The sequence below is a fragment of the Peromyscus maniculatus genome, chromosome 2, assembly GCF_049852395.1.
Source record: "Peromyscus maniculatus bairdii isolate BWxNUB_F1_BW_parent chromosome 2, HU_Pman_BW_mat_3.1, whole genome shotgun sequence".
NCBI classification, from domain to species: Eukaryota; Metazoa; Chordata; class Mammalia; order Rodentia; family Cricetidae; genus Peromyscus; species Peromyscus maniculatus.
This window is the reverse complement of record NC_134853.1, coordinates 107721037-107745290: the sequence shown is the minus strand read 5'-3', so window position 1 is coordinate 107745290 and position 24254 is coordinate 107721037. Positions and strand designations below refer to the sequence as shown.

The window sequence follows — 24254 nt, the reverse complement described above, 5'->3', positions numbered from 1 at the left end:
TGCTTGAACTAAAAACCTGGGCTCTGATTAAAGTTATCATCTAGTACAGGGGCAGAACCATCATTTATGTATAATGAACCATCAATATAAAACCAGCGCTACATTAGAGGAAGGAGGGATCCTATTGATTATGGAAAGGTTTAGAGCTGATTTTAATCGATTTACATAACATTAGTGTCTGTACGTGTACAGTAAAATGAGGAAGTTTCTGAGGCCATGGTAAGAAGTTTGAACAGCCGGTTGGAGGCCCATTTCTTTAGTCCCAGCACAAGAGAGGTAGAAGCAGGCGGATAGAAAGGCCAGCCCAGGCGGAGGTGGGCGCAGGCCTTTAATTCCAGCACTCTGGAGGCAGAGGCGGGCTCTGGGTGATCACCCCCACCCCACTTGTAAAAAAGAGTATAAACGACGGCAGAAGAGAAAGCAGGAAGACTCGGGACCCCGAGGCATCTGACGGGTGTCTGTGCTGGGTAACCGTGACTACTAGAGCTCAGCGATCCGGCCACTACAGGAGTCACTCTGGTAGGTGCAGAACGAGGCGTGGCTTCCAGGGTTTCTTGCCGTCAGTCGCGGGGACCAGGACAAAATCCTGAGCTGGAAATCTTCCGCAGAGATGAGGGACAGGCCAGCCCGGGCGACAATTCCGCCGGAGTCGGGAACTGGCATCCAGCTCCTCGACGTAGCCCAGGCACGTCCCAGGTCGACACGGGAAAAAACGAGTTAGGAAGCGGCTAACCCTCAACCCAGACGACCGACTCTCACCGGAAAAGCCAGTAAGCCGAAGAACCACGCCGCACACCCAGCGCTCAGCATTTCCGTAATCCCACCCCCGGAAGCACCGCCCTCCTCGGGGCTCACTTCCGCCGTCTCCGGCACAAGCTAGTCTCGCGGGAACTGAGAGCGCTATGTGACTTGGGTGAAGCGGAAGTCGGGTCTCTTTTTCGTGGCGCCTCCTAGGCGGTCGGCCGTGTCAAGATGAAGGTAGGAGGTGGTGGCTGGGCCCGCGCGGCGTAGTTCGAGCCCCGGAGCGCAGCGTCGCCTCGGCCCCAGGCTCTCCGCAGTCCGCCACGAGGTGGAGGAGGGTCTGCGGCAGGAGAAGGCTCTCCCTCCTGGGCGTGGGGCTCCCCGGGAGAGCGGATGGCGGCCGATTGGGGCGTTGGAACGGCGGACGCAGCCCAATGGCGGCGCCCGGCTCCGGGCCCGGCGCACGCGGGCTGGCGGTCCGTCCGCTCGGCGGCCCGGGACCGTCTCCCCGCCACCACCGGCTCTGCGTTCCGGGCTCGCGAGGGCCGCGCTGGCGTCCTGGTCGCATTCCACAGAGCTGGAGGAAAGCCGGCCCCGTCCGTGTACTTAAACCCATTCCTGGGCTTGCAGGGAGTTAGGAGTCCCGCGCCGCGAATTTTCCGTAGTGGGAGCTGCAGAAAGCGTTAGTGCGACCGAGTTGTTGACGTGTAGGAGGCCTAAGGTTTTCTTTTTTTACCCCCCTTTAAAACCCTAGCTGAACATCTCCTTCCCTGCCACCGGCTGTCAGAAACTCATCGAAGTGGACGATGAGCGCAAGCTGCGTACGTTCTACGAGAAGCGCATGGCCACGGAAGTGGCTGCCGATGCGCTGGGTGAGGAGTGGAAGGTAATGTTGCTGGCATTCTTGCCCAGCTGTTGATTCACAGTGGCTGTAAGTGCTGCTGGCGTTTGGCAAAGTTACATTAATAGGGTCACTTGGGAGTGAAGGTCCAAGCCGGGGCCGGGGGCCGGGGTGGTGCCAAGAGGAGTTGCTTGTTGCAAATTCAGGTTCTTGAAAGCGCAAGCTCTTTATGTCCACTCTGGTCAAACCGAGGTGGTTAGTGGAGTAACTCAAGTGGAGAATTTGCTAGTGAGACGTAAATTGGAAGTGTGGATGGAAGGTGAGGTTGAAATTGGTCTCATTCTCCCTAGTGAGGTGTGGCTCCTTAAGAGGTCAAGATGCTGTATTTTGTAGATTGGGACAGAACTAGCAAATGTACTGTTTTGTTTCCAACGCAGGGCTACGTGGTCCGAATCAGTGGCGGGAATGACAAACAAGGTTTTCCCATGAAGCAAGGCGTGTTGACCCACGGCAGAGTGCGCCTGCTGTTGAGTAAGGGGCATTCTTGTTATAGACCAAGGAGAACTGGAGAGAGGAAGCGCAAATCTGTTCGAGGATGCATCGTGGATGCCAATCTCAGTGTTCTCAACTTGGTTATTGTAAAAAAAGGTGAGGTGTTGAATGTTATTTCAAGGTGTGTTGGAGTATTTGTTTAATGGTGCAGAGATGTGTTTGATTAAATAAAATGCACCTGGATCAGGAGGCGGAGTAGGGAGAGGAGCCAGGTGAAAAAGGATTGATACGGAGGGGTGAGGAGAAAGGAGCAAGAGAGCTTTTTTGGTGAGCTGCTTGGTTTTCAGCCTCTGAAGAGCAGAATTCCACCTTAACCTTTGAATCTTGAGTTCATTAGAAGGACAGAGATTTAGTTAAGTTACCTTCATAGCTTTTCAAAAGTCGGGGCCTGAGGGAACAGAATTCCCTCCAGCCACGGCCCTTTTGGCCTAACCCCTGCTGGTTCAGACTTTTAAACCGTGGCAACAATTTTAAAAAGGACAACAGTGAGGCTCTTGTTCAAGTTTTATTTGTTAAAACTGGTTGGCCTGGAAATCAGGTCTGCCAGTGCCTCTCAGGTAGTGGGACTAAAGGCAGACACTAGCACCCCGGCCCAAATGGTTTTTAATTGGAATTGTGTACGTGTTGATAGATGAGCAATTTAAAACTACTAATTAAACATTAAATTATGGTGGTAGAAAGTGAATGCTTTTGTTCTGATCCTTTCTCCTAAGGAGAGAAGGATATTCCTGGACTGACAGACACTACTGTGCCTCGTCGGTTGGGACCTAAAAGAGCTAGCAGAATCCGAAAGCTTTTTAATCTCTCTAAAGAAGATGATGTCCGCCAATATGTGGTCAGAAAGCCGTTGAACAAAGAAGGTAAGAAGGACTGCATTTGTTGGAAGCGTTTGTGCCATTACAGCAGCATTGCTTGCCTGGAGTTTGATTCACCAAACAATTAAGTTCATGGCTTTGGGGTTAGAAGTGACAAGGATTAGAAATTGTGAGATTACAAAAGTACTCAATACATTTGGAGTTCTTTTTTTAAAGCACTTTTGTGTGGGTGTCAGGATGGCTTACAGGAGACAGTTCTTTCCATCACTTATGCCTTGTGGAGATCAGGTTCAAAATTGATGGTTCTTTGGATCACTTCATCAACTGATGAATGGCCTAGTGTTTTTTCATCTCTGGGATATGGATTATCCCTTATAAGGGAAATGTCTGGAATTTGGGGGCATAAATAAGAACAAATACTCAATGGAGAGCCACAGCATCAGTGACAAAGTTTCTATAGCTTAGTTTTTGCATTAAAGATAACTCAGTACTGTTGACTTAGACATCTACTAACACAAGTATGTACTGGAGAAAATGTGTAACTTAATTGACAGGAACTTTAAAAATGGTCGTTGTATGCTTCTGGGCCGAGTAGCTCCAACTCTAGCAGAGCTTGGATGTCCATCTTTTTTTAAATAAAGGTTTTATGGTGTGAGATTGCATCAGGTTTCTGTTCCCAGAGAGGCCGTGAGGAGTGCAGATCCACACAATTAAAAATTTAAAAAGATCCATAGTAACTGTAGACTTCTAATACTAAGTAGAGTCTGTCTAGAAATAAAGGTTCAAGCATAGATTGAAAATATGGTGGAATTATGAAAATGGCAGACCACAGGCCCCCAGAGTAACACTTGTAAAATGAGTACAGTAGTGACATTGGATGGATGATGAGGCTTAAATTGGGGCCTTGTGTATGCTAGGCTAGTGCTATCTATACATTGGGTATACTCATCCAGCAAGGATATGGAAAAGTGTTAACTCATCTGGATTTTTAGGTAAGAAGCCCAGGACCAAAGCACCCAAGATTCAGCGTCTTGTTACTCCACGTGTCCTGCAACACAAACGCCGTCGTATTGCTCTAAAGAAACAACGAACCAAGAAAAACAAGGAGGAGGCTGCAGAATATGCTAAACTTTTGGCCAAGAGAATGAAGGAAGCCAAAGAAAAGCGCCAGGAACAGATCGCCAAGAGACGTAGGCTGTCCTCTCTAAGAGCTTCTACTTCTAAGTCTGAGTCCAGTCAAAAATAAGTCTTTAAGGGTAACAAATAAATGATCATACCTTAAGTCTCCTTTATTGCCTTTTTATTAATGGAGTAACTGGATAAATGAAATTGGAAAGTCAGGATTGTGCTAGAAATAGGGGAAATGTGTTCCTTTATAAATCCTATGCATTTAGCCCAAGAGTGCTAGAGGTATGGGATGTAGTCCCTGATGTGAGCCACCTCTAGTTCCCACTAAGTGTACATTCAGAGACCATAAAAGTATAGAAAGGGAGTAAATAAATGACTCAGAACTACGTAAGATTAATAGTTTAGTTCAAGTTGTTCAGCCTGGTTGGTCCTGGTGGCACACAGCTTTAATCCCATCACTTAAGGCAGAGGCAGGCAGAGCTCTTGACATCAAAGCCAGCCTGGTCTGCAAAGCGAGTTCCAGGACATCTAGGGCTGTTACACAGAGAAACCCTGTCTTAAAGAAACAGCCTCAGGGGCTGGAGATGGCTCAGCGGTTAGGAACACCGACTGCTCTTCCAGAGGACCTGGGTTCAATTCCCAGCACCCACATGGCAGCTAATAACTGTCTTTTGACACCCTTCCACAGACCTACATACAGGCAAAAACAGCAGTGCACATAAAAATAAAAGCCTATAAAAGATAACTGCTGTTATCCATTCACTAGCTCCTCTCCCAAGCCCAGTAGTGTACCATAATTTCTTCACTGGCTATAGCCTATTTGGTTGTATTCTTGGTCAAGGGCAAGGCCATTTGTTCTCTTTCTGTTGTGCTATGGGTTAAACGTAGGCCTCAAGCATGCTGAACAACCTCTTAGGTAAACTTAACTTTCACAAGACCAGAACCAAGGTAACAGGTTATTTTTGTCATGCACAACCTTATGCTTGTGGGAGTCTGTTTTCGGGTTCTTCGTGGCTTTACCCAGCAGGTCCGCATAGAGGATGATCAGGACCACGGGCCTGAGTGCAGGTGTCTTGAGATGGCCTGCACTTGGCTGTGCTTGGGGGGGTGGGGTGGTCTTTTGCTCCACCCCTTGGCGTCTCCAAAAACCCTGGGGCAGAGACAGTCGGGGCCCACTGGAAAAGGTTCCAGGCCCTCTCTAGGCTATCCTTTATTTTCTGTTTATCTCTGCAAGATTTTCCATACTCCTTCTATAATATTTTCTGCTCACTCAAGAAAACTGGGGAGCTGTGGGGTTGGTGGGTAAAAGCCTTACAATTGTTGAGACCAAAGGTATGCTGCAAACAAAAGGAAAATGGGAAATGTCCTTCCAAGGACAGGCTTAGGAATTGTAATCCAGTAATTGAAGGTTTCTGTCCTCTGGCAGAAGAGTTGATTCATGCCTGGCTGTTGGAGCACCATTCACAGGTATAGCCAAAGGAAAAGGGTATACAGACTACTTAGAGCAAAGCCACCTCAATTCAGATCACTTGTGCTCAAATGAAATCTTGGAGCCTTTTATTTGTAAAATACTCTTAGGTAAAATGATTCCCTTTCATAGCTCCCAGCTGTTCTTTCTTGTGTCACATGCAAAAACTTAACTGTTAGGCCACTGAAACCACTACTGAGTCCAGTTTAAATGCTGGCTTTAAAGTGCATTCTGAACTGGGTGATGGTGGTGCATGCCGTTAATCTAGGCAGAGGCAGGTGGATCTCTTGAGTTCAAGGTCAGCCTGGGCTACAGAGTGCTAGGAAAGGCTCCAAAGCTACACAGAGAAACCTTGTGCCTCCCCTCCCCCAATAAATAAAGCATATTCTGATTCTAGAAGCTGGTTAATTCTGGCTGTGAACATCATCAGAACTACATGATCTGTAGTGCTTGCTTCATGACATCACATCTTGGACCTGTTCTCCAGCAGTTGGGGCTTCACCCTGTGAAGCTAACCATAACCTCCTTTGCTCCTGTCCAGGCTTCATCTCTAGGTGACCTGAGCCACTGCTTTTTGAGGTGTTTTTCTGTGTTCCACGATGGCCTTTGAGTCAAAGTTGTGCTGCAGCCATCACGCCCAGTTGTGACTTGGGAGTGTATAAAACAGGTGTTTCTAAGGCAAGGTCGGGCTGGCCTGGAACTCTGTAGACTGCTAGTCTGCCTGTGCCACCATGACTGGAAAGAAGTATGTTAGGTTCAAAGCAACACAAGCTCAATTTCCCTAGAAAACAAGTTCAAATAGTTAAACGCCCAAAGCTTTGCTTTATAACCCATGTTGTGATCACTAGACAGGCTCCAGATTATATGGCAAACTCATAAACCCAATACTCAACGTCTGCTGCTTATGAGAAGCAATGGCAGGCCTGGTTTACACAATAAATTCCAAGACAGTCAGGGCTACATAGTTACTTTCAACATGAGCTCTGCTGCCTTTAATATCGTGGGAAGAAATGCAAACATTTTTAAAGCAAAAAGGACATTTCCCAAAAGGGATTCTGTACCATGAGTTAAGTTCTCATGTGTGACCCAAAGATCATCTGGCTAACTATAAATGTAAAGAACACTCTGCTTCCTAATTGTAGGGATGCAGTAACAAAGAAGATTTGCTTCTCGTTCATGATCAGGGAATTTCAGATAAGATACGATGACTTGGTCACTAGGGAAGTACAGTCTTAAACTGGGTACTATGACAGCAGCCAGTAACCCTAGCACTCTGGAAGCTGTGTCAGAACTTGCTTTCCTCATGTAAGTCATTAACCATGTAGGTTGCTGGGGTCAGCATAAAAATCAGATAAATCGAAGTACCAAAACTAAGACATTCTGACAAGCAAAATTTAAAATTAATTTTTATAATTGCTTATAGAAGTTAACAAAGATGCCAGGACTTTGTATTAAGGTCTCCTATAGCTGAGGCTGGCCTCAAACTGGATCCTCAAATTCTGGGATTGCCTTATAATTGTGATTGATAAAGGTGCTAGAGAAAGCCTTTTTAAAAAAATCCAACACATAGCCAGGTAGTGGCAGCACACACCTTTAATCCAGCAGAGAGGCAGGCAGAATTCAAAGCTATCTGGTCTACAGAGCAAGTTCAGGACAGCCAGGCCTACATAGAGAAACCGTCTCAAACAAAACCCTCCAAAAATCCAAATACAAGCATCTGGTTCCTAGCTGGGGGTGGTGCACGTCTTTAATTCCAGCACTTGGGAGGCAGAGGCAGGTGAATCTCTGAGAGTTCAAGGCCAGCCTAGTCTACAAAGTGAGACTGAGGACAGGCTCCAAAAGCTACACAGAAACCCTGTCTGAAAAAAAACAAAAAAAAACAAACAAACAAAAAAAAAAAAAACCCAAAAAACAAAAAACAACCACCTGGTTCCCATGGATCTAAAATGGTAGCAAAGACTAAATTTTCTTAAAGTTATAACAAGCCAGGCGGTGGTGGTCCACGCTTTTAAATCCCAGCACTTGGGATGTAGAGGCAGATAGATCTCTGAGTTTGAGGCAGGCAGAGTGAGTTCCAGGACAGCTAGGGGCTACACAGTGAAACCCTGTCTCAAAAAAAAGTTATATAAAAAGATATAACTTCATATTTAAAGTTACTAAGTAACTCTCATAAATTTGGTAGACAAAGTACTTCAGCAAGTAGCAATTCAGGTTACAAAGACCAGAAAAAAAGAAAATCCCAAAACGGAAATGAAACTCAATCCTAGAAATTGCAGCAGCCTTAGAAATGCAACAGACACCAAGTTTAAGGTTTTTCTTTTTATTCAACTTTAATTTTATATATGCAAGATAATAAATTTATTGGGTCAATAAGTGTTAAGGTATAAGCTGTAAAAATATATATATTTGAAATTGTAAAAGATCCAATTTGAATGTAATAAAGACTTTACAAAATTTCTGATAAAATTTTCACTTCACACTCAAATTCAGACTAGAATTCTCCAAAGTCAGATGAACAACTTTTAACGTTGAAATGCTGGTACATAATTTTAAAAAGTTCCCACCATGTAGAAGAGACTCATGCTATTAATGTGTACCATACTGAGGTAAGTTTATGTCAGATGGTTTAGTCATCTGCACTATTACTGTAGGTGCACACATAACCACTGGCTTTCTAAACCATGCAGACAACTTAAGGCAAATCTGCTGTTATGTTAATGGATGTTTCAAAAAAAATGCACAATAAATGTCAGGTGGGGCATGTGAGGTCATGATTTTCTTAAACCTACTGGCAATGAGCTCAATAAGCTTTAAGGTTTTAAGACTTAATTGATTCAACCTAAAAAAAAAAAACAGTATTTACAAATACACACTTTTATTCACAAGCATATAAATCAAAATATTGTACAAGAATAAAACTTATGTGCAGTGCAAATTCTCCATCCCACAGGGTGTTTTTTTTTTTTGGGGGGGGGGGGTGGTATTAGGAACTGAACCTAGGGCCTCACATACACTAGGCAAACGTTCTACCACTGAACTACATTCCCAGACCTCCTTTCAAATTGTTATTCTGAGATAGGGGCTCACTAAAAGTTGTTCAGGCTGGCCTTGAGCTTGAGATCCTCCTGCCTCTGCCTCCCAAGAAACCAGGAGTATAAACAGTATTCAATACCAACAAGTGGCCTGCCTGAATAAACATTTCAGAGTCAAAGACTATATATATACATTAGTATTCTAAGCATGTTCTAGATAATTTTGGTAGGTCACAAAGTTTAATTTCATTTACCTATTGGATTCCAATGGAAGCATCGAGGATTAACTTGGCATTGGAAGAAGATGGAAAGGAGCACCTGGATATCCAAGGCACAACCTACTCAGCAAGATAACACATAATTTAAAAGGTAAAGATACAGAATTTAAGCTACAGGGAAGGCAGTTCTTAGGACTTTTAGATGCTTTTGGAACTGCTGACTACAAACACATTTAGTAGTCTTCACTGAGCAACGAGGCCTCCTTCAGAAAACTATTGCAACATGCAATCTAAGTATTTTAATAAATAGACACTTATACACATACCTACTGCATAGCCCCACACATATACAATCATACACAGTTACTCTTATCATTGAAATATTTCACTTGTTTTGGGTTAGGCAAATTCAATTTGCCATTTTCCATCCCAGCAGCTTCAATAAAACCAAGTTTCTAGAAAGATAACAATTTCGTTATTTCTTTTACACATACTGTGAAATCCAAAAATAGTTTTGTTTTCAGCAGAGGCAGAGAAACAGATCAAGAACTGAAAATTTCCAACATCAATAAAGCTCGGGGAGTTGAGTGGTATTTTACATTCTGAGATGATTTAGTATGAATTACAGTTCATTTTTTCCCCCCCAAGAGTTACTTCATTTCAACTTTCACCAAGTCAGGCCTCGGGAAGAAACTAGAAAGTTTCCAGATAGGATCTATTTCCCCAGGACGCTATCCAAATTTGAATGAATCTTATTTAAATGAGAGGTGCTCCAAAACACTTCCTGCACCACTCCACACTGGCACTTGGTGGGGCGTCGATTTTCTCTAACTTTTCAAGAACCTCTGAAGACAGACTTCTGTATGCAAGTCCATATTCATTGTCAAACGCCTCTGAAAGACATTTTCAAAAATGCAGTTGTCATTTTTTAATCAATAAAAGCTACATATTTAAAGTCATGTCACATGGCTTACACTGCCCATTTAAAAGTAGTAATTATCCAGTATCTTTTAAACTGAAATTTCTGGGGTGGAGTGGAGTAGGGGGTATATGCCACAGTGTATGTGTGGAGATCAGAGGACAATTTGAGGGACTCCGTTTTCTCCTCCCACCATGTGGGTACTGGGGATCAAACTTGGTTTGGGCTTGGTGGCAGGTGACCTTTATCCACTGAGCTCTCACTGCTGTTGTTTGAAGACAGTCTTCCTAGTACATGGTCCACACTGCCCTTCTACTTGTGATCCTCCCATCTTAGCCCCTGGTGCAGAGAATATAAGCATGTGCACCGGGCCCAGCTAGAGGCAGTAATGTGTTTTGTTCTTAAAGAAAGCCTTGTTTTAGCTTATAGTTCCAAAGGGATAGTCCACAATGGCACAGAAGACATGGCATGATGGCAAGGGCAGGAAGCTGGTCACATTTCAACCTTTCTAAAGGCGACTATTTACTCTTACCAGCTTCGTTTTCTTTCTTTGTGTGTGTGTGTGTGTGCTGGTGAATAAATCTAGGTCCCTGTATGCTAGGCATGTGGCCTAACACTTCTACCAGCTCCATTTAGAAAACAAAACAAGGGGTTGGAGATTTAGCTCAGTGGTAGAGCACTAGGCAAGTGCAAGGCCCTGGGTTCGGTCCTCAGCTCCAGAAAACAAAACAAAACAAAAACCTTCCACTTAGAAAACAAAACTAAAACCTTTTAATAATCAACTTACCAATATCAATATTTTCTCTTCCAAGAGACACTAATGATAAGAAAAGGATTTCTCTGTATAAACTCCTATTTAAAAAAAAAAAAAGAAATATTCTGAAGTGGCTGACAACAAAAATAGGCAAGTAGCAAACAAAACATGCAGATAGAGAGTTGGGTTTGGGGATTTCTCTGTGACAGAGGCTCATTCTATTCCAGGGTGGCCTGAACTCACTTTCTAGTTAAGACTGGCTTCAAAGTCTTGGCCATCCTCCTGTCTTGGCCTTTTTTTTTTTTTTTTTCTTCTTGAGACAGGGTTTCTCAGTGTAGTTTTGGTGCCTGTCTTGATCTCGCTCTGTAGAACAGGCTGGCCTCAAACTCACAGAGATCTACCTAGCTCTGTTTCCCGAGTGCTGGGATTAAAGGCGTGTGCCACCACCATCCAGCCTGTCTTGGCCTTTTAAATGCTGAGATTACAGATATGAACCAGCACACCTGGCAGTGTATAGTGAAAAAACTTGGTTATCAGCTCTGTAATTATTTCCTGCTTTCATGTAACACCTTGGGTATATATATGAGGTATCTTTGAGGAAGCTAACTGAAGGGTACCCTAAACTCTGTATGTAAAAAATACCTTGTGAGCCTCTAACTCAAACTTTAAACTCTTTTAAAAAAGTTAACAGGGGGCTAGGAGGTGTGGCTCAATCACACAGCACTGGCTGAACATGCACAAGACTCCCGGGGTCTGAACACCAGTACCATTGCTCTAGCTGTGGCCAAGTGTGGTGCTGTGTCTGCCTAGCATGCATGAGGGCCAAGGTCTAGCCCTTATCTAGCAAGGCAAATACTAAAAAATGAAGATGAGGTAGACCTGCCAGATGAATTTACTATCATGGTGGCACATGCTTGTGATCCCAGCACTCTCTGAGTCAAGGTCAATCTGGTTTATATACTGAGTTCTAGGCCAGCCAAGATTACATAGGGAGACCTTGTCTCCAAAAAAGGAGAGGACTCTGGGAACATTCATAATGCTTGACATAATTATGCCCCTGTCCAAAGCTTCCACAACCAATGCACCTAGTCAAGATGGCAATGTGTACAGATCCCAACAAAAAGGGTCAGGAGAACAGTTTCACGTCTCGGTACTTTACTGTTTCTACCACTTTCCTAAGCTGACCCTACTCCTAATCTCATAATCACTTATATCCAACAAGAAAAACTTGTACGCTCATCACAGGATGGCACAAGTTGTACTTATATATACAAAGTTTAGAAATTTAAAGATTTCCAGTGAAGAGGAGAAAATTTCTAAAATATACCATATACCTTCATCATCAATGCCTTACCTTGCTAAGATTTAACCTATCCTCTTGGACTGACTCACTCACTGTTCATTTGTGATCAGACATGAATGCGTATATTTGAATACGCCTTCCTTTTACAATTAGAGGTATTAAAAAACATACACCATAAAATGTTAAACTGAGTGAAATCAAGTAGAAGATACTGAGATCATTACCTTTGTCTCTTCACGTCTGGCTTCATGTGTTGGGAAAGCAGATTGATGGGCTTAAGAACATCATTTTGCTGAATACTCTGCCTGATAGTCTCAACTAAAGCGCTGGCTGCCTGCTGCTCCTCTGACAAAAACGACAGTTTCTTCTCAGAATCTAAAGAACAACACAGGGAGAGCAAGTTTCCCAAGCAGTAACAAGGTTTCCAGAGCTGTCACCTCGAGTTGTCTACTCAAAACCACCTCCCATTTGTCAGTAAATCATGTGACAATGTGCTCTCTAAAACATACTCCCAGCTCTCCTTAAATAGGGTAACCTCTTCCCTTTTCTCAAACTTACAGCTTCTCCCCTGAGGCTGGGGTGTGATATACTATATTCCAGAAACTATAGTGGGACCAAGGAGCAACCTTTACTGATTGTAAAAGTGAATATATCAGAAGGAACCAGTACCCCCTATGAAGAAGAAATTGCTTATAAACTATCCAGTTCATAATTAATTTTTATTAGAAAATAAAAAACATAGGCTGGGCAGTGGTGGGCACACACCTTTAATCCTAGCACTCTGGAGGCAGAGGCAGGTGGATCTCTGAGTTTAAGGCCAGCCTGGTCTACAGAGTGAGTTCCAAGACAGCCAGGGCTACACAGAGAAACCCTATCTCAAAAAATCAAAAAAGAAAAAAGATCATATGTATTTAATGTATACAATATAATTTCTAAAACATGAGCATCAGAGAAAACTCTTTACCTGTTTATGCCACTGTACTTTTTATATTAAATATTGAAGAGTTTAATTATTAGGAACAAACATTTACAAAGACTTTATAGATTATAAAAGTGTGATGGAGAAGGAGTGGAGTTTAATCATATGCTAACATTAAACATGCACAAATTTAAGAAGTGTGTGCTTAGGCCTGGGAGAAAGACTACTTTGATGCAGATAATTTCAGGATTTGACCAGGAACTTTCAATGTTGTCTGGGCTGACCTAGACCTTGTGATCTTCCTGTCTCAGTTTTCTGAATGCTAGAATTATGGGTATACACCACCATACACAGCTAAGGAATTTCTGTGCTAGGGACTGAACTCAAGGCTTCTTGTGTTCAATTTTATTATGTGCATGTCTATGTACATGTGTATGTATGTATGTCTGTGAATAGCTGCCCCTGTATATCCAGAAGAGGGAGCCTGATCCCCTGGAGCTAGAGGTACAGGTGGCTGTGGGCTGCCTGACCACTCACTTGATGGGGATGCTGGGAGTGAACTTCAAGGAAGCACTCTAGGCCACTGAGCCATCACTCTAGCCAACTGTTTTTTTTTTTTTTTTTTTTTTTTTTTTTTTTGGTGTGGAGCTAAGGATTGAACCCAGGGCCTTGCGCTTGCTAGGCAAGCACTCTACCACTGAGCTAAATCCCTAACCCCCCCAGTTTTTTTTTTAATAACAGTTTTATTGAGATACAATCACTAAATCAAGCAATTCATCTTTAAAAAATTCTTTTGTTATGTGTATTCACACATGCATGCATGCATGCATGCATGCACATGACATAGCATACATGTGGAGGTCATAGGATACTTTCAGGAATTGGTTCTCTCCTTCCACCATGTGGATCCTAGGGACTGAACTCAGGTGGTTAGGTCTGGAAGTGAGTGCCAAGCATCTCACTAGTCATCTTTTGTTTGTTTTCTTTTTTCAAGACAGGGTTTTTCTCTGTGTAGCCCTTGCTGTCCTGTCCTGGAACTGTAGACCAGGCTGGCCTCGAACTCACAGAGATCTGCCTGCCTCTGCCTCCTAAGTGCTGGGATTAAAGGTGTGCGCCACCACAGCCTAGCTCTGTTTTGTCTTTTTTTTCTTTTTAAATGTAAAAGCAAAGAGTGTTTTGATTTCGAGTTAACCCGGGGCCTCTCCATCCGTCTGATGCAGCAGCAGAGCAGGAGACCCCGAGCAGCAAGGGGATAAGGTATTTATAGGGAGTAAAGCAAGGGAGGGTCTTGGGGGGGGGTCTACAGACAACACAGAACAGACTCAGGATTGGTTTATGTGAGTGTCAATCATGTTAGTAACTTTTAATTAGCTAGGGCTAGTTGGGAGTTACAGTTATTCATTTTTCAGCAGGCCTGGACAATTCCCAGGCTTTGTCCTTGAGCTGCCATGGGGGCTGACTGGGCTAGCAAGCACTGACTGTGGGGGCTGGCTCAGTGGCCCAAGCTCGGTGCGTCCTATCTCCCTGTCCCTGATGGCAGAGACATCAGTGATTAACTGTCTTTTGTTCATGGCCCTCCCAGAAACTGCTTGCTCAAGTCTCAGGAAACTGAAATTGAAGCCTGATCTCTGGGAGAAGACCGGGCAGCCTGTAATGGAGTAAGCTTGGTCCTTTCACACGGAAGTCCTTCTGTAGTGATGACGTAGAAACATTGAAGAATTTAACTCTGGAGCTCTGTTTTGTCTTTTTTAAAGACAAGGTCTCATTTATATAGCTTTGGCTGGCCTGAACTCACAGAAATCCATCTGCCTCTGCCTCTTGAGTCCTGGGATTTAAGATATATGCCACCAAATACAACCCTGTTGTGTCTTTAATTCTCTTTTACTTACTCAAGTTCCTCCATGAGACATACAGAGGTTCTCCTGGTTCCTGATGAAGGTTGATATTATCCCATAACAGTTGTATATACACAAGTTTGCTGTCCTGGGACAAAGATGACAGAGGAAGCTAAAAGGGATTAATAAAATTAGTTTCCCAAATAAAATGTTACCTACCAGTAATAAGAAAACCTAATCAATATTTTTTTAAATTCTAGACCCAAAATTCTGAGCAAAAGTTTTCATTTTTATTAAAGCCTGATGATAAACTGCCTTGTTATTTGCTGGCTCCTAAGACTGGATGGATGATCTGGAAAATGGTAAGAAGGCACAGGAGAGGTTAACCACCATTCTAACAAAGTCTAGAAAGACATGGCATCAGAGTGTCTGTAACTTTACAAGGCAACTTTTTTCACTCACTACTTGTTAAAATAAACAAGTCAAACTAGAATTTATAATAATTTATGATTCTTTAGGAAAGACTGTGTTATGTGCCAAGTGTGTTTGTCCCAATGTGCAGTATTATAAAAGTATGTATAAAATGCAATTCCCTGTCAGCAGTCAGTGATCCCATAAGTGCTTCCTGAGGCAGGTGCTGGAGGCGGCCTTCATGTGATCACTAACAAGGTATTTACCTTACATAAATTACTTAACTATATTGTCTGAAAATTAGGGCTAAGACCTTTCAAATAAGAAGCTATGCATATGTCAGGAGGGACTATGACAGCTGATGACAAAGCTTTCTTTTCTAGTCACCTGTGTAGCCAGACAGAGCAACCTAAGCCCAGGCCATATCAATACACACACATGGACATTATGTACAACTCCATGAGCTCTAAAAGAGAAGACACTCTTGGCTATCAATCTTCTCCTTGCTGCTAGCTGAGATATGACTTACAGCCTGAAGACAGAAGTCAGTCACCCTGGACCAAAAAACCTTTAAAATGGAGATCAAATACAGCAAAGAAATACAAAACAAAAATAGAAGACTCTCAGATCCCACACATTGTACCATCCGGTCCAAAGTCTTATCTACTACTTTGTAAAGCTGTTATACATTCAGTAGCTTGACCTCATTCAAACCACGCCAGTGCAGTCCAAGTACCACAGAAGTCGGTACCTCACCTGCACACCTTCATTACAATGCTCAGATGTGAGGATGAGTCCTGGCAAGTTGCTGGGAAGGTCCAAACGTCTGAAATACCAGACCAGATTCCAGAAAATGATTGGATGCTGATTGATGAAAGAGGATGTGTGAATGACCTGATCGCCCTCGTTTTCCAGCAAAGACTCAAGTTCCTTCCGAAGCACCAGAGGACTCAAATAGGGCACAGACACAGGAGGAGGATTCGGCCTTTTCCCTAGATGGTCCTATAAAAAAAGTGAACATTATTTAATTCTGTATGTTTGCCAGTATTCTGCAGTGAGATTATGCTTCTTTATCCTGTCAAAACTGTATTTTGGGATGATTCCAATATGTAGCAAAATATGCTAATAAATGGAAGGAAGCAAAGAAAGCCACTAGATTATGCTTAAGCTAAATCATGACAGAAAATTAAAAATCAATATTTCAGCCGGGCGGTGGTGGCGCACGCCTTTAATCCCAGCACTCGGGAGGCAGAGCCAGGCGGATCTCTGTGAGTTCGAGGCCAGCCTGGGCTACCAAGCGAGCTCCAGGAAAAGGCGCAAAGCTACACAGAGAAACCCTGTCTCGAAAAACCAAAAAAAAAAAAAAAAAAAAAAAAAAAATCAATATTTCAACAGACTCTTTAAATAAATGTAATAAAACAGTTTTGTTTTGGTTTTGGTTTTTCAAGACAGGGTTTTTTTTCTGTGTAGCCCTAGCTGTCTTAGAACTTGCTCTGTAGACCAGGCTGGCCTCAAACTCAGAGACCCACCTGCTTCTGCCTCCCAAGTGCTGGGATTAAAGGTGTGCACTACCACCACCCTGTAAATATCTTATTTACTTTTATTTTATGTGCATATTTGTCTGTGTGAGGGTATCAGATCCCCTGGAACTGGAGTTTTTGACAGCTGTGAGCTGTCATGTGGATGCTTGGGTCCTCTGGAAGAGCAGCCGGTGCTCTTAACCACTGAGCCATCTCTCCAGCCCCAAAATAATTTTTAAAGACTTAAAAAAAAAAAAAAAAAACCCAAAAACAAGACAAAGAAACTGTGGTATTTATTTCACAACTCTAAAAGATGGAATTTTTTTTTTTTTTTTAATTCTTTGTTAGCTAGGAGTGGTGGCTGGCAAAGACATAAGAAGTGCTCTAAGTTTGAGGCAATGTGATCAACATATTGAATTCAGGGTCAGCTAGGGCTATATAGTAAGATGTTGTCTCAAAAAAGAAAACAGAAAAGTGAAAGTGTAAAATCCAGTATGAAGCCCCACAACTTGAGGATGGCTTTCCAAATGCACAGAAGTAAGTTCGTTGAGATATAGACTTTGGGTCTGGTTAATTTTGGTGTCTAACATTTTTATTTCCAAGTTTTTATAATAAAGTTAATTTTAGAAAAAAATTAGAAACAAAACAAAATAAGCTGTGCAGCTAACCAAGTTTCTAGATTCAAATGCTAATTTGTAAGGTTGCAATCAACCAAACCAGGGTTCTGGAAACCTCTAGTAGTTAAAGGAAAGGGGTCCAGCTGGCTTTTTTAAAAATGATTTATTTATTCTTATTTTATGTGCATTGGCGTTTTGCCTACATGTATGTCTGTCTGTGTGAGGGTTTTGAATCCCCTGGAGGTAGAATTATAGGCAATTGGGAGCTGCCATGTGGGTGCTGGGAATTGAATCCAGGTCCTCTGAAGAACAGCCAGTAATCTTAATCCCTGAGCCATCTCTCCAGTCCCCACGGATCTAGTGCTATCAACAAATAAATTATGAGAAAAAAAAAGGGGAGCCTACAATTTAAAGACTACAGTTTACCAACCAATTGCAAGGTATAAATTTTACTTCACCCTGATACCCAAAACCACACCCTCCCTCATATACACATTTGACACTACTATATGACTAAAAGTCAGAACAAAGACTGACTATCTGATGACTACCTGATTTGGGGTTTGATAATAACATTGTGATTATATTTGTTAAAGTCATCATTTACAGACATATGCTGAAATATTAATACATAGCATATATGTTGTTTGAAATGATCTAGGTACAGAAAAGTGAATAAAGATGTGCAGGAAAGAATGGCCACAAGCTGAGAATTCTAAAGTCAGATGCTGGGTCAAAAGACTTAGTGAACAAAGCTGGGTGTGGTAGTACACACTACTTGGGAGGCAGAGGTAGAGGCAGAAGGAGCTCTGTGAGTTTGAGGCTAGCTACACTGTGAGATCTTGTACATTTTTGAAAATTTCCATATTAAAATGTTTAAGTTAGGTATGGTGCCACATGCCTGTAATCCCAGCACTTGGGAGATAGAGGCATGCGGATTCCCTTAAGTTTGAAGTCCATCTCATCTACACAGTAACAGGGCAAATTTTTATGCTCGAGTGTGTGTGTGTGTGTGTGTGTGTGTGTGTGTGTGTGTGTGTGTGTGTGTGTGTATTGCATGCGTGCAACCAAAGTTCGACACTGGGTATTTCCCTCAATCACTCTCTACCTTATTTTTGAGATGAAGTTTCTCACTGACCTGGATCTCAGCAATTCAGCTAGACTGACTGACCATCAGGCCCAGGGATCTTCCAGTCTCCATCTACAGGGTGTTTGCGTTACTAGGCACATATCATCTATGTGGCTTTTTACCCTGGTGTAGGAGACCCGAACTCAAGTTCTCACGCTTGTGCAGCAGCACTTTAATGCACTTATTGCATGCTACCATGAAATTAGGGAGTGTTCCAGGCCATATTACAAGAGTATGATACGTACCACATCTTCCTGCAGACTATTAGGAAGACTAACTGTTGAAATGCCATGAAATGGTCGCTGGGAGAAGTCAATATTTTGCAAAGGACCTCCAACACTATGACTTCGAGTCAAAGATACATTTCGTTTGGATAAACTATTAGGCACAGATGACATTTTCACACTTTGGACATCAACACTGGTTTTCTTTATTTCATCACTTAAAAAAAAATGAAGCAATGCTATTAGTCATGAAAAACAATTGAAATCTAGAGAGGTACATTATTTTCTACAGTGGATTGAAATTTTCTGAACCATCTGAAAATTGACATGTTAAGAATAAAATGTGGGGCTGGAGAGATGACTCATCAATTAAGAGTGCTCTTCGAGAGGACCCAAATTCAGTTCCCAGCCACCATAGGGTGGCTCACAATCATCTACAGTGGGATCTGATGTCCTCTTCTGGCATAAAGGTGTACATGCAGATGGAGCACTCATATACATAAAATAAATAACTCTTTAAAAGAAAAAGAATTAAACGTGAAGCTGGAGGTGTGGCTCAATGGTAGAACACTTGCCTCCCATGTGAGCCCCGCCATTCAATCTCTACCATCCTTCTCCCCATAAAATGAATAAACATTTTCTAAACATTTTCAACACTGGTCAGATAGTTAACTGGTGAGGGACATAAGAAGGCATGATGTGAGCTAAAAAAAAAAATTGTGTATTCAGTTGCTCTATTCAAACATTAGTGTTCATCTTTATTAAACAAAATATCAAAGAAGTACTCATCCACGTATACAAGTACAGATTTGCTGAGAGGCATTTAATTTCTACTAGGCCACAATCTAAGAACAGAGACAGGATCTGATTTACATTGGCAGGGGGCAGGAATGGGACAAGGTCTCACTGATTAGCAGATTGGCCTTGAACTTGCAATCTTCCTCCCTCGGTCAGACATGCACCTACAAGCCCAGCCAGGCTGTCTTTAAATATAGAATGTTTACAGGAATACCTCATTTCTTATAGTGAATTCTGTGCACCCTGTGGTACCTTGATTCGACTGTATAGTTCACTTCCTCTATTATGGTCTGGTTGTGTTTCGAGAAGTCCATAAAGCTGATCAAGTCAGGTTCTGCTGAACTGGACAGGGGTTTATGTTCCGAGGGCTCGTTTCCTGAAGGAATGCTGCCACTGTGTAAACTGTCGCCAGACGTACTTGGTTTCAAGAAAAAGCTAAATAAGAAACAGAAAGAAAGAAGAAGGAAAAAAGGCTTTTAAAAAAAAAACCCTGAGCCTAGGTTAGCCCAGTGAGTAAACATGTTTGCTATGCAAGACTGAGGACCTGAGCTGGATCCCTGGAACCCACAGTGGAAGGAGAGAACCAACTCCAGAACCTTCTCCATCCTAAGATCTGCAAAGGAGAGGGAGGGCTACTGTGCAGGCTTCTGACATTATGAAAGAAAGCAATGAACAAAGAAAACAAAAGATTCCTAAGTTTAAAAAAAAAAAAGGCATAGGCATGGGGCGGGGGCGGGGGTGGGATGGGGTGGGGTGGGAAGTGGAGAGATGGCTCAGCACTTAGAACTATCCATAAAACTCCAGTTCCAGGAACATTCCAATGCTCCCTGGGCAAAGGTGGACACATGGTACACAAAACACACACACACACACACACACACACACACACACACACACACACACACACTCAGACAACAAAATATTCAAATATAAAATACGTAAGTCTAAAAAAAATCTTTTAAAATAAAAATTTAGTAGAAGCATGCTAGCACAAGCCTTTAACCTGAGAAATTGGAGGTCGAGGCAGAAAGATCTTGAGTTCAAGTTTAACTTGTGTACCTAACAAGAGCTCACCGCAAAAACTCCAAACCAAACCTAGGATCAGGGCTAGAAGGCTGGCTCCAGCAGCATCCCGTTTCATGCTGACCCTATGGGGCACTGTGCTACTGACCTATAATATCAGGTGTTAATCTTTAATTGCTCACTATACCCCCCCCCTTTATAGACCTCCATGTTGGATCTTAGTTTCATCTTCTCTTTCCTCTTTCTCTGGGTAGGGACTGGGTGATGGTAGTGCCATGCAAAGGACATTATTATCTGAGGTAATGTTTAACTCTTGGTAAGGGTTTGATTTTTACTAATGTATACATTTATTCTTCAAATAATATATTTTAATTTTCTCATTTTACTGCAATGCTGAATTGTAGTTAATGACATTAACTATTAAGTATATTAACATCTTTACCTTGTTTTTATTTGATTCAAAATATTTTACTTTTCCTTATTATTAACGTGTGTATGAATGTGATGTGTGATCCTGGAGGTCAAACCCAGGTCATCAGGGATGGCAGCAGGTGCCTTTACCCACTAAGCCGTTCTCAGCCCTTGTGGCTGCTGTCTGTTGGGACAGGAACTCACTCTAGCCCAGGCTGGCCTTTTGCCTCAGCCTCCCAGTTACTGAAAATTCAGCCATCACAACTGGTCTTTACTTTTAAATGAATAAAGATGTAAGAGATTAACTGGAAAACTGGGTGGTGGTGGTGGCGGCGGCGGCGGTGGCAGCGGCGGCAGCACACGCCTTTAATACCAGAACTCAGGAGGCAGGCAGATCTGAGTTCAAGGCCAGCCTGGTCTACAGAGTGAGTTCCAGGATATCCAGGACTACACAAGAGAAGCCCTGTCTCCACCTCCACCCCCACGTTACCTGGAGACTATGAGGGGCCATTTGGGAATTGACTGTAAACAAGATCTGTACAGTGGCATAGGCTGTGTCCGGAGTAGAATATTCTCCAGCATTGTCCCCCTCTCAAATCTGGAAGCTTTTTTACCCCCAAGTCTGAAATTTTCCATAATGACACACAGGGAGAAATCAATAATGCTCCATTATGCCCAATTAATAAGTACGAAAAAGATTCCTAAAACTATAGCTTAAAAATGAAATGAAATCAACATAAAAGTACAAGACATTTGAAGAAATGTTCAAAGCTCTAGTACAGATTACAAAAGATATGTGAAAATATGAAGAAAAATATCATGCTCATAGATAAGAAAAAAACATTGAAAAAGTCATTTCCCCCAAGTTAACCTATAACTCACTGCAATCTCAATGAAGACCGTAAGCTTTTGAAGGGAGGGAATTCCAAGTTGGCTTCAAAGTCTACAGGAAAGAATAACTAAGCAGGGATTAAAAATATAAATCCCAAAGAAGGAACTTCCTTTACCTACCAGGCACACAAAGGTCCAGTAATAAAAATAATGTATTTATAAAATAAACACAAGAATGCTCAACCAGAGAATTACGTGATAAAGCTGATACCACAAACCCATTAGCGAAAGACAGAAATCTAGGTGTTGGGGTAAGTGGCTTGCGATACAGAGAAAACAAAAGCTGGATTTCTACCATCATCTATAAAGGAAACAACTCACATGCCAGAGAAGTAAAAATAACATTGGGCCCAGCACGTGCAAAGCCCAAGCTTCAATCCCTTCCACTGCAAACGACAACAAAATCAGGAGATGAGGATTCAGGGAGAAAAATCTTACCTATGCATGAGGAACAAGCTTAAAAAGAAAACTGCGAAGCACAGCCCATAATGTACAAAATTGATGCAGTATTATATCCAAAGTAAGATTTCTCCTCAAGGAATACTGAAAACAATTCAACCATTCACTTTCAGCAGCTCATTGTGAACCAGGCACCACTGTGGCTCACACCAATGTGCTGGCTGACCTTTCACCTTTCTTGGCCCAGGGAAGCAGCCAGGCTTGTAGCTAGCTGCTCCAGTTCTTGCTACAACTTGTCCTTCGGCATCTGCAGATCCCAATACAGATGTACACATAGGTATGGCAAGGAGAGCAGCTCTCAGCAAGCTATCACACCACAGAAGTTGAAGGACATCAAATACATACAGATTCTAGGTTGTTGTTTGACTATCTTTAGCAAAATACACACCAAACCAGAACTTGAAGGCTATTGAAATAAGATATGGAAACAACTGCCAAACAGGCCGCCCAAACATGAACGGCTTCTTGTTACATGGGGAAAGTGCAATGTCCTTTGACCTCATTTATATTTGCCTAATTCATAGAATCTTGACCCTTTGAGGGCTGGGCCAGGGAGCCCCATTTCCAATTTCTTCTCATCCTGAATTCAGGAGAACTGGATGTTTAAAATATGTTCATGTAACAGTTGGTATTTTTCTTTTCTTTTTTTTTTTTTTTCGAGAGAGGGTTTCTCTGTGTAGCTTTGCGCCTTTCCTGGAAGTCACTTGGTAGCCCAGGTTGGCCTTGAACTCACAGAGATCCGCCTGGCTCTGCCTCCCAGTGCTGGGATTAAAGGTGTGCACCACCAACGCCCGGCCAGTTGGTATTTTTCTGATATAAGTGCTGCTTCTGCTCACATCTGAAACAATCTCAGATGCTATTAATCATTTATTATACACCTTTTCCTTTCTAGGGCTCCCATTACAACTAAAAACTGACAATGGTCCTGCTTATACTAGCAAACTCTAAAGAAGTTTAATTTATGGAATAGTAATCAAGTTATTGGAGTCCCTTACAGGTCAAGCTGTTGTGGAACACCACAATCAAATAATTAACTGGCAAACTTTAAAAATAAAAAGCTATATACACCCACATACTATCCTACATTTAGCTATGCTAACTTTAATTGTTTTCAGGATAATGCTTCTTCTGCTGCCCCAAAACATTTTTCCCTAGAGAAGACACAGTCAAAAGTGTATGTTAAACGGAAAGATCTAGAAACTAAACAATGGAAAGGGCCCAATGTTCTTCTAACATCAGGGTGAGGTTATGCTTGTGTCTTTCCAGACAATGAACAAAATCCCAGATGGCTCCTAACCCGCTGCATCTGACCAGAACAGCATCCCAGAGACCACTGGACAAATGAAGCCACTGAAGACAGACAACAAACCCATCAAGAGGAGAAGCCCCAGGAGGAAGAGAAGCCAATGACCTGAGAAGACAACAAGAACACAATACTACTGACCCAAAAATGATTTGTTATGTTTACTCACTATATTACATGTTAATTCTCAGCTTGTCAGTACAGAATCCACATGCCTTTTGTCAGGGGAATAAATAGAAGACAGTATGACGTAGTTTTGCCATGCTAAGGATTGTTTTTTTCCCCTCTTTGGGATAAGTTGTCTGCACAAAGGATGGAATACAAGTATTTAGTCACATGAATGGAGGATATTTTGGCTGGACTAATTTAACTGATCAGTCCATATGAAATACAGATTTTTAGCATAATTAAGTTTAGAAAGCTTTAGAAAGTTCTGATAGTAGAAATTTTAGTTGTATGAAGATGAAAAAAAAAGAAGTATCTAAGGTATTTTTACTAAAGTTGATAATATTGTACCTAGAATAGCGCTATCTATTGCCAATGGTTTAGAAAATAACCTCTGGCCTCATTTGGCAAATGGCAATCAACAAGAACAATCTTTTTGTATCAGAACAGACCTGTCTATTCCTAGGTTCTTAAGGGAATTTATATGGCATAGGAGTTACTCATAAACACTATGCACAAATAATGGGATAAAATAAGAGATCACCTGTGCCCATATTCACAGGCGTCTTAAGGGGTTTATTGCTGTTGAGAAACACCACTGACTGTGGCAACTCTTATAAAGGAATGGTTTTTTTTTTTTTTTTTTTTTGTTGTTGTTGTTGTTGTTGTTGTTGTCTGAGACAGGGTTTCTCTGTGTAATAGCCCTGCCTGTCCTGGAACTCTGCTTGTACACCAGGCAGGCCTTGAACTCACAGAGATCCACCTGCCTCTGCCTCCC

The 24254-nt window shown here is 42.3% G+C and overlaps 2 protein-coding genes across 6 annotated transcripts in view; one reads left to right on the top strand and one right to left on the bottom strand.

Moving 5' to 3' along the window:
- The first annotated feature begins 838 nt into the window (after positions 1–838).
- On the top strand, positions 839–4236 carry Rps6 (ribosomal protein S6). The gene is made up of 5 exons (XM_006975973.4): positions 839–978; positions 1496–1627; positions 2020–2230; positions 2848–2994; positions 3942–4236. The coding sequence occupies exons 1-5, from the start codon at positions 973–975 to the stop codon at positions 4193–4195; spliced, it is 750 nt and encodes a 249-aa protein (XP_006976035.1). The 5' UTR covers positions 839–972; the 3' UTR covers positions 4196–4236.
- A 3613-nt stretch (positions 4237–7849) lies between these two features.
- Positions 7850–24254, bottom strand: part of Dennd4c (DENN domain containing 4C) — a 99570-nt gene continuing 83165 nt past the window's right edge. For all 5 annotated transcript variants that reach the window (XM_006975974.4, XM_006975975.4, XM_076564481.1 and 2 more), the window contains 7 exons: positions 19477–19659; positions 18448–18643; positions 15693–15938; positions 14580–14697; positions 11996–12146; positions 10502–10566; positions 7850–9688 (listed from right to left, as the gene is read on the bottom strand). In XM_006975974.4, coding sequence (XP_006976036.1) covers positions 9552–9688; positions 10502–10566; positions 11996–12146; positions 14580–14697; positions 15693–15938; positions 18448–18643; positions 19477–19659 — 1096 coding nt within the window. In that variant the 3' untranslated portion in view covers positions 7850–9551. The remainder of the gene's footprint in view (positions 9689–10501; positions 10567–11995; positions 12147–14579; positions 14698–15692; positions 15939–18447; positions 18644–19476; positions 19660–24254) is intronic.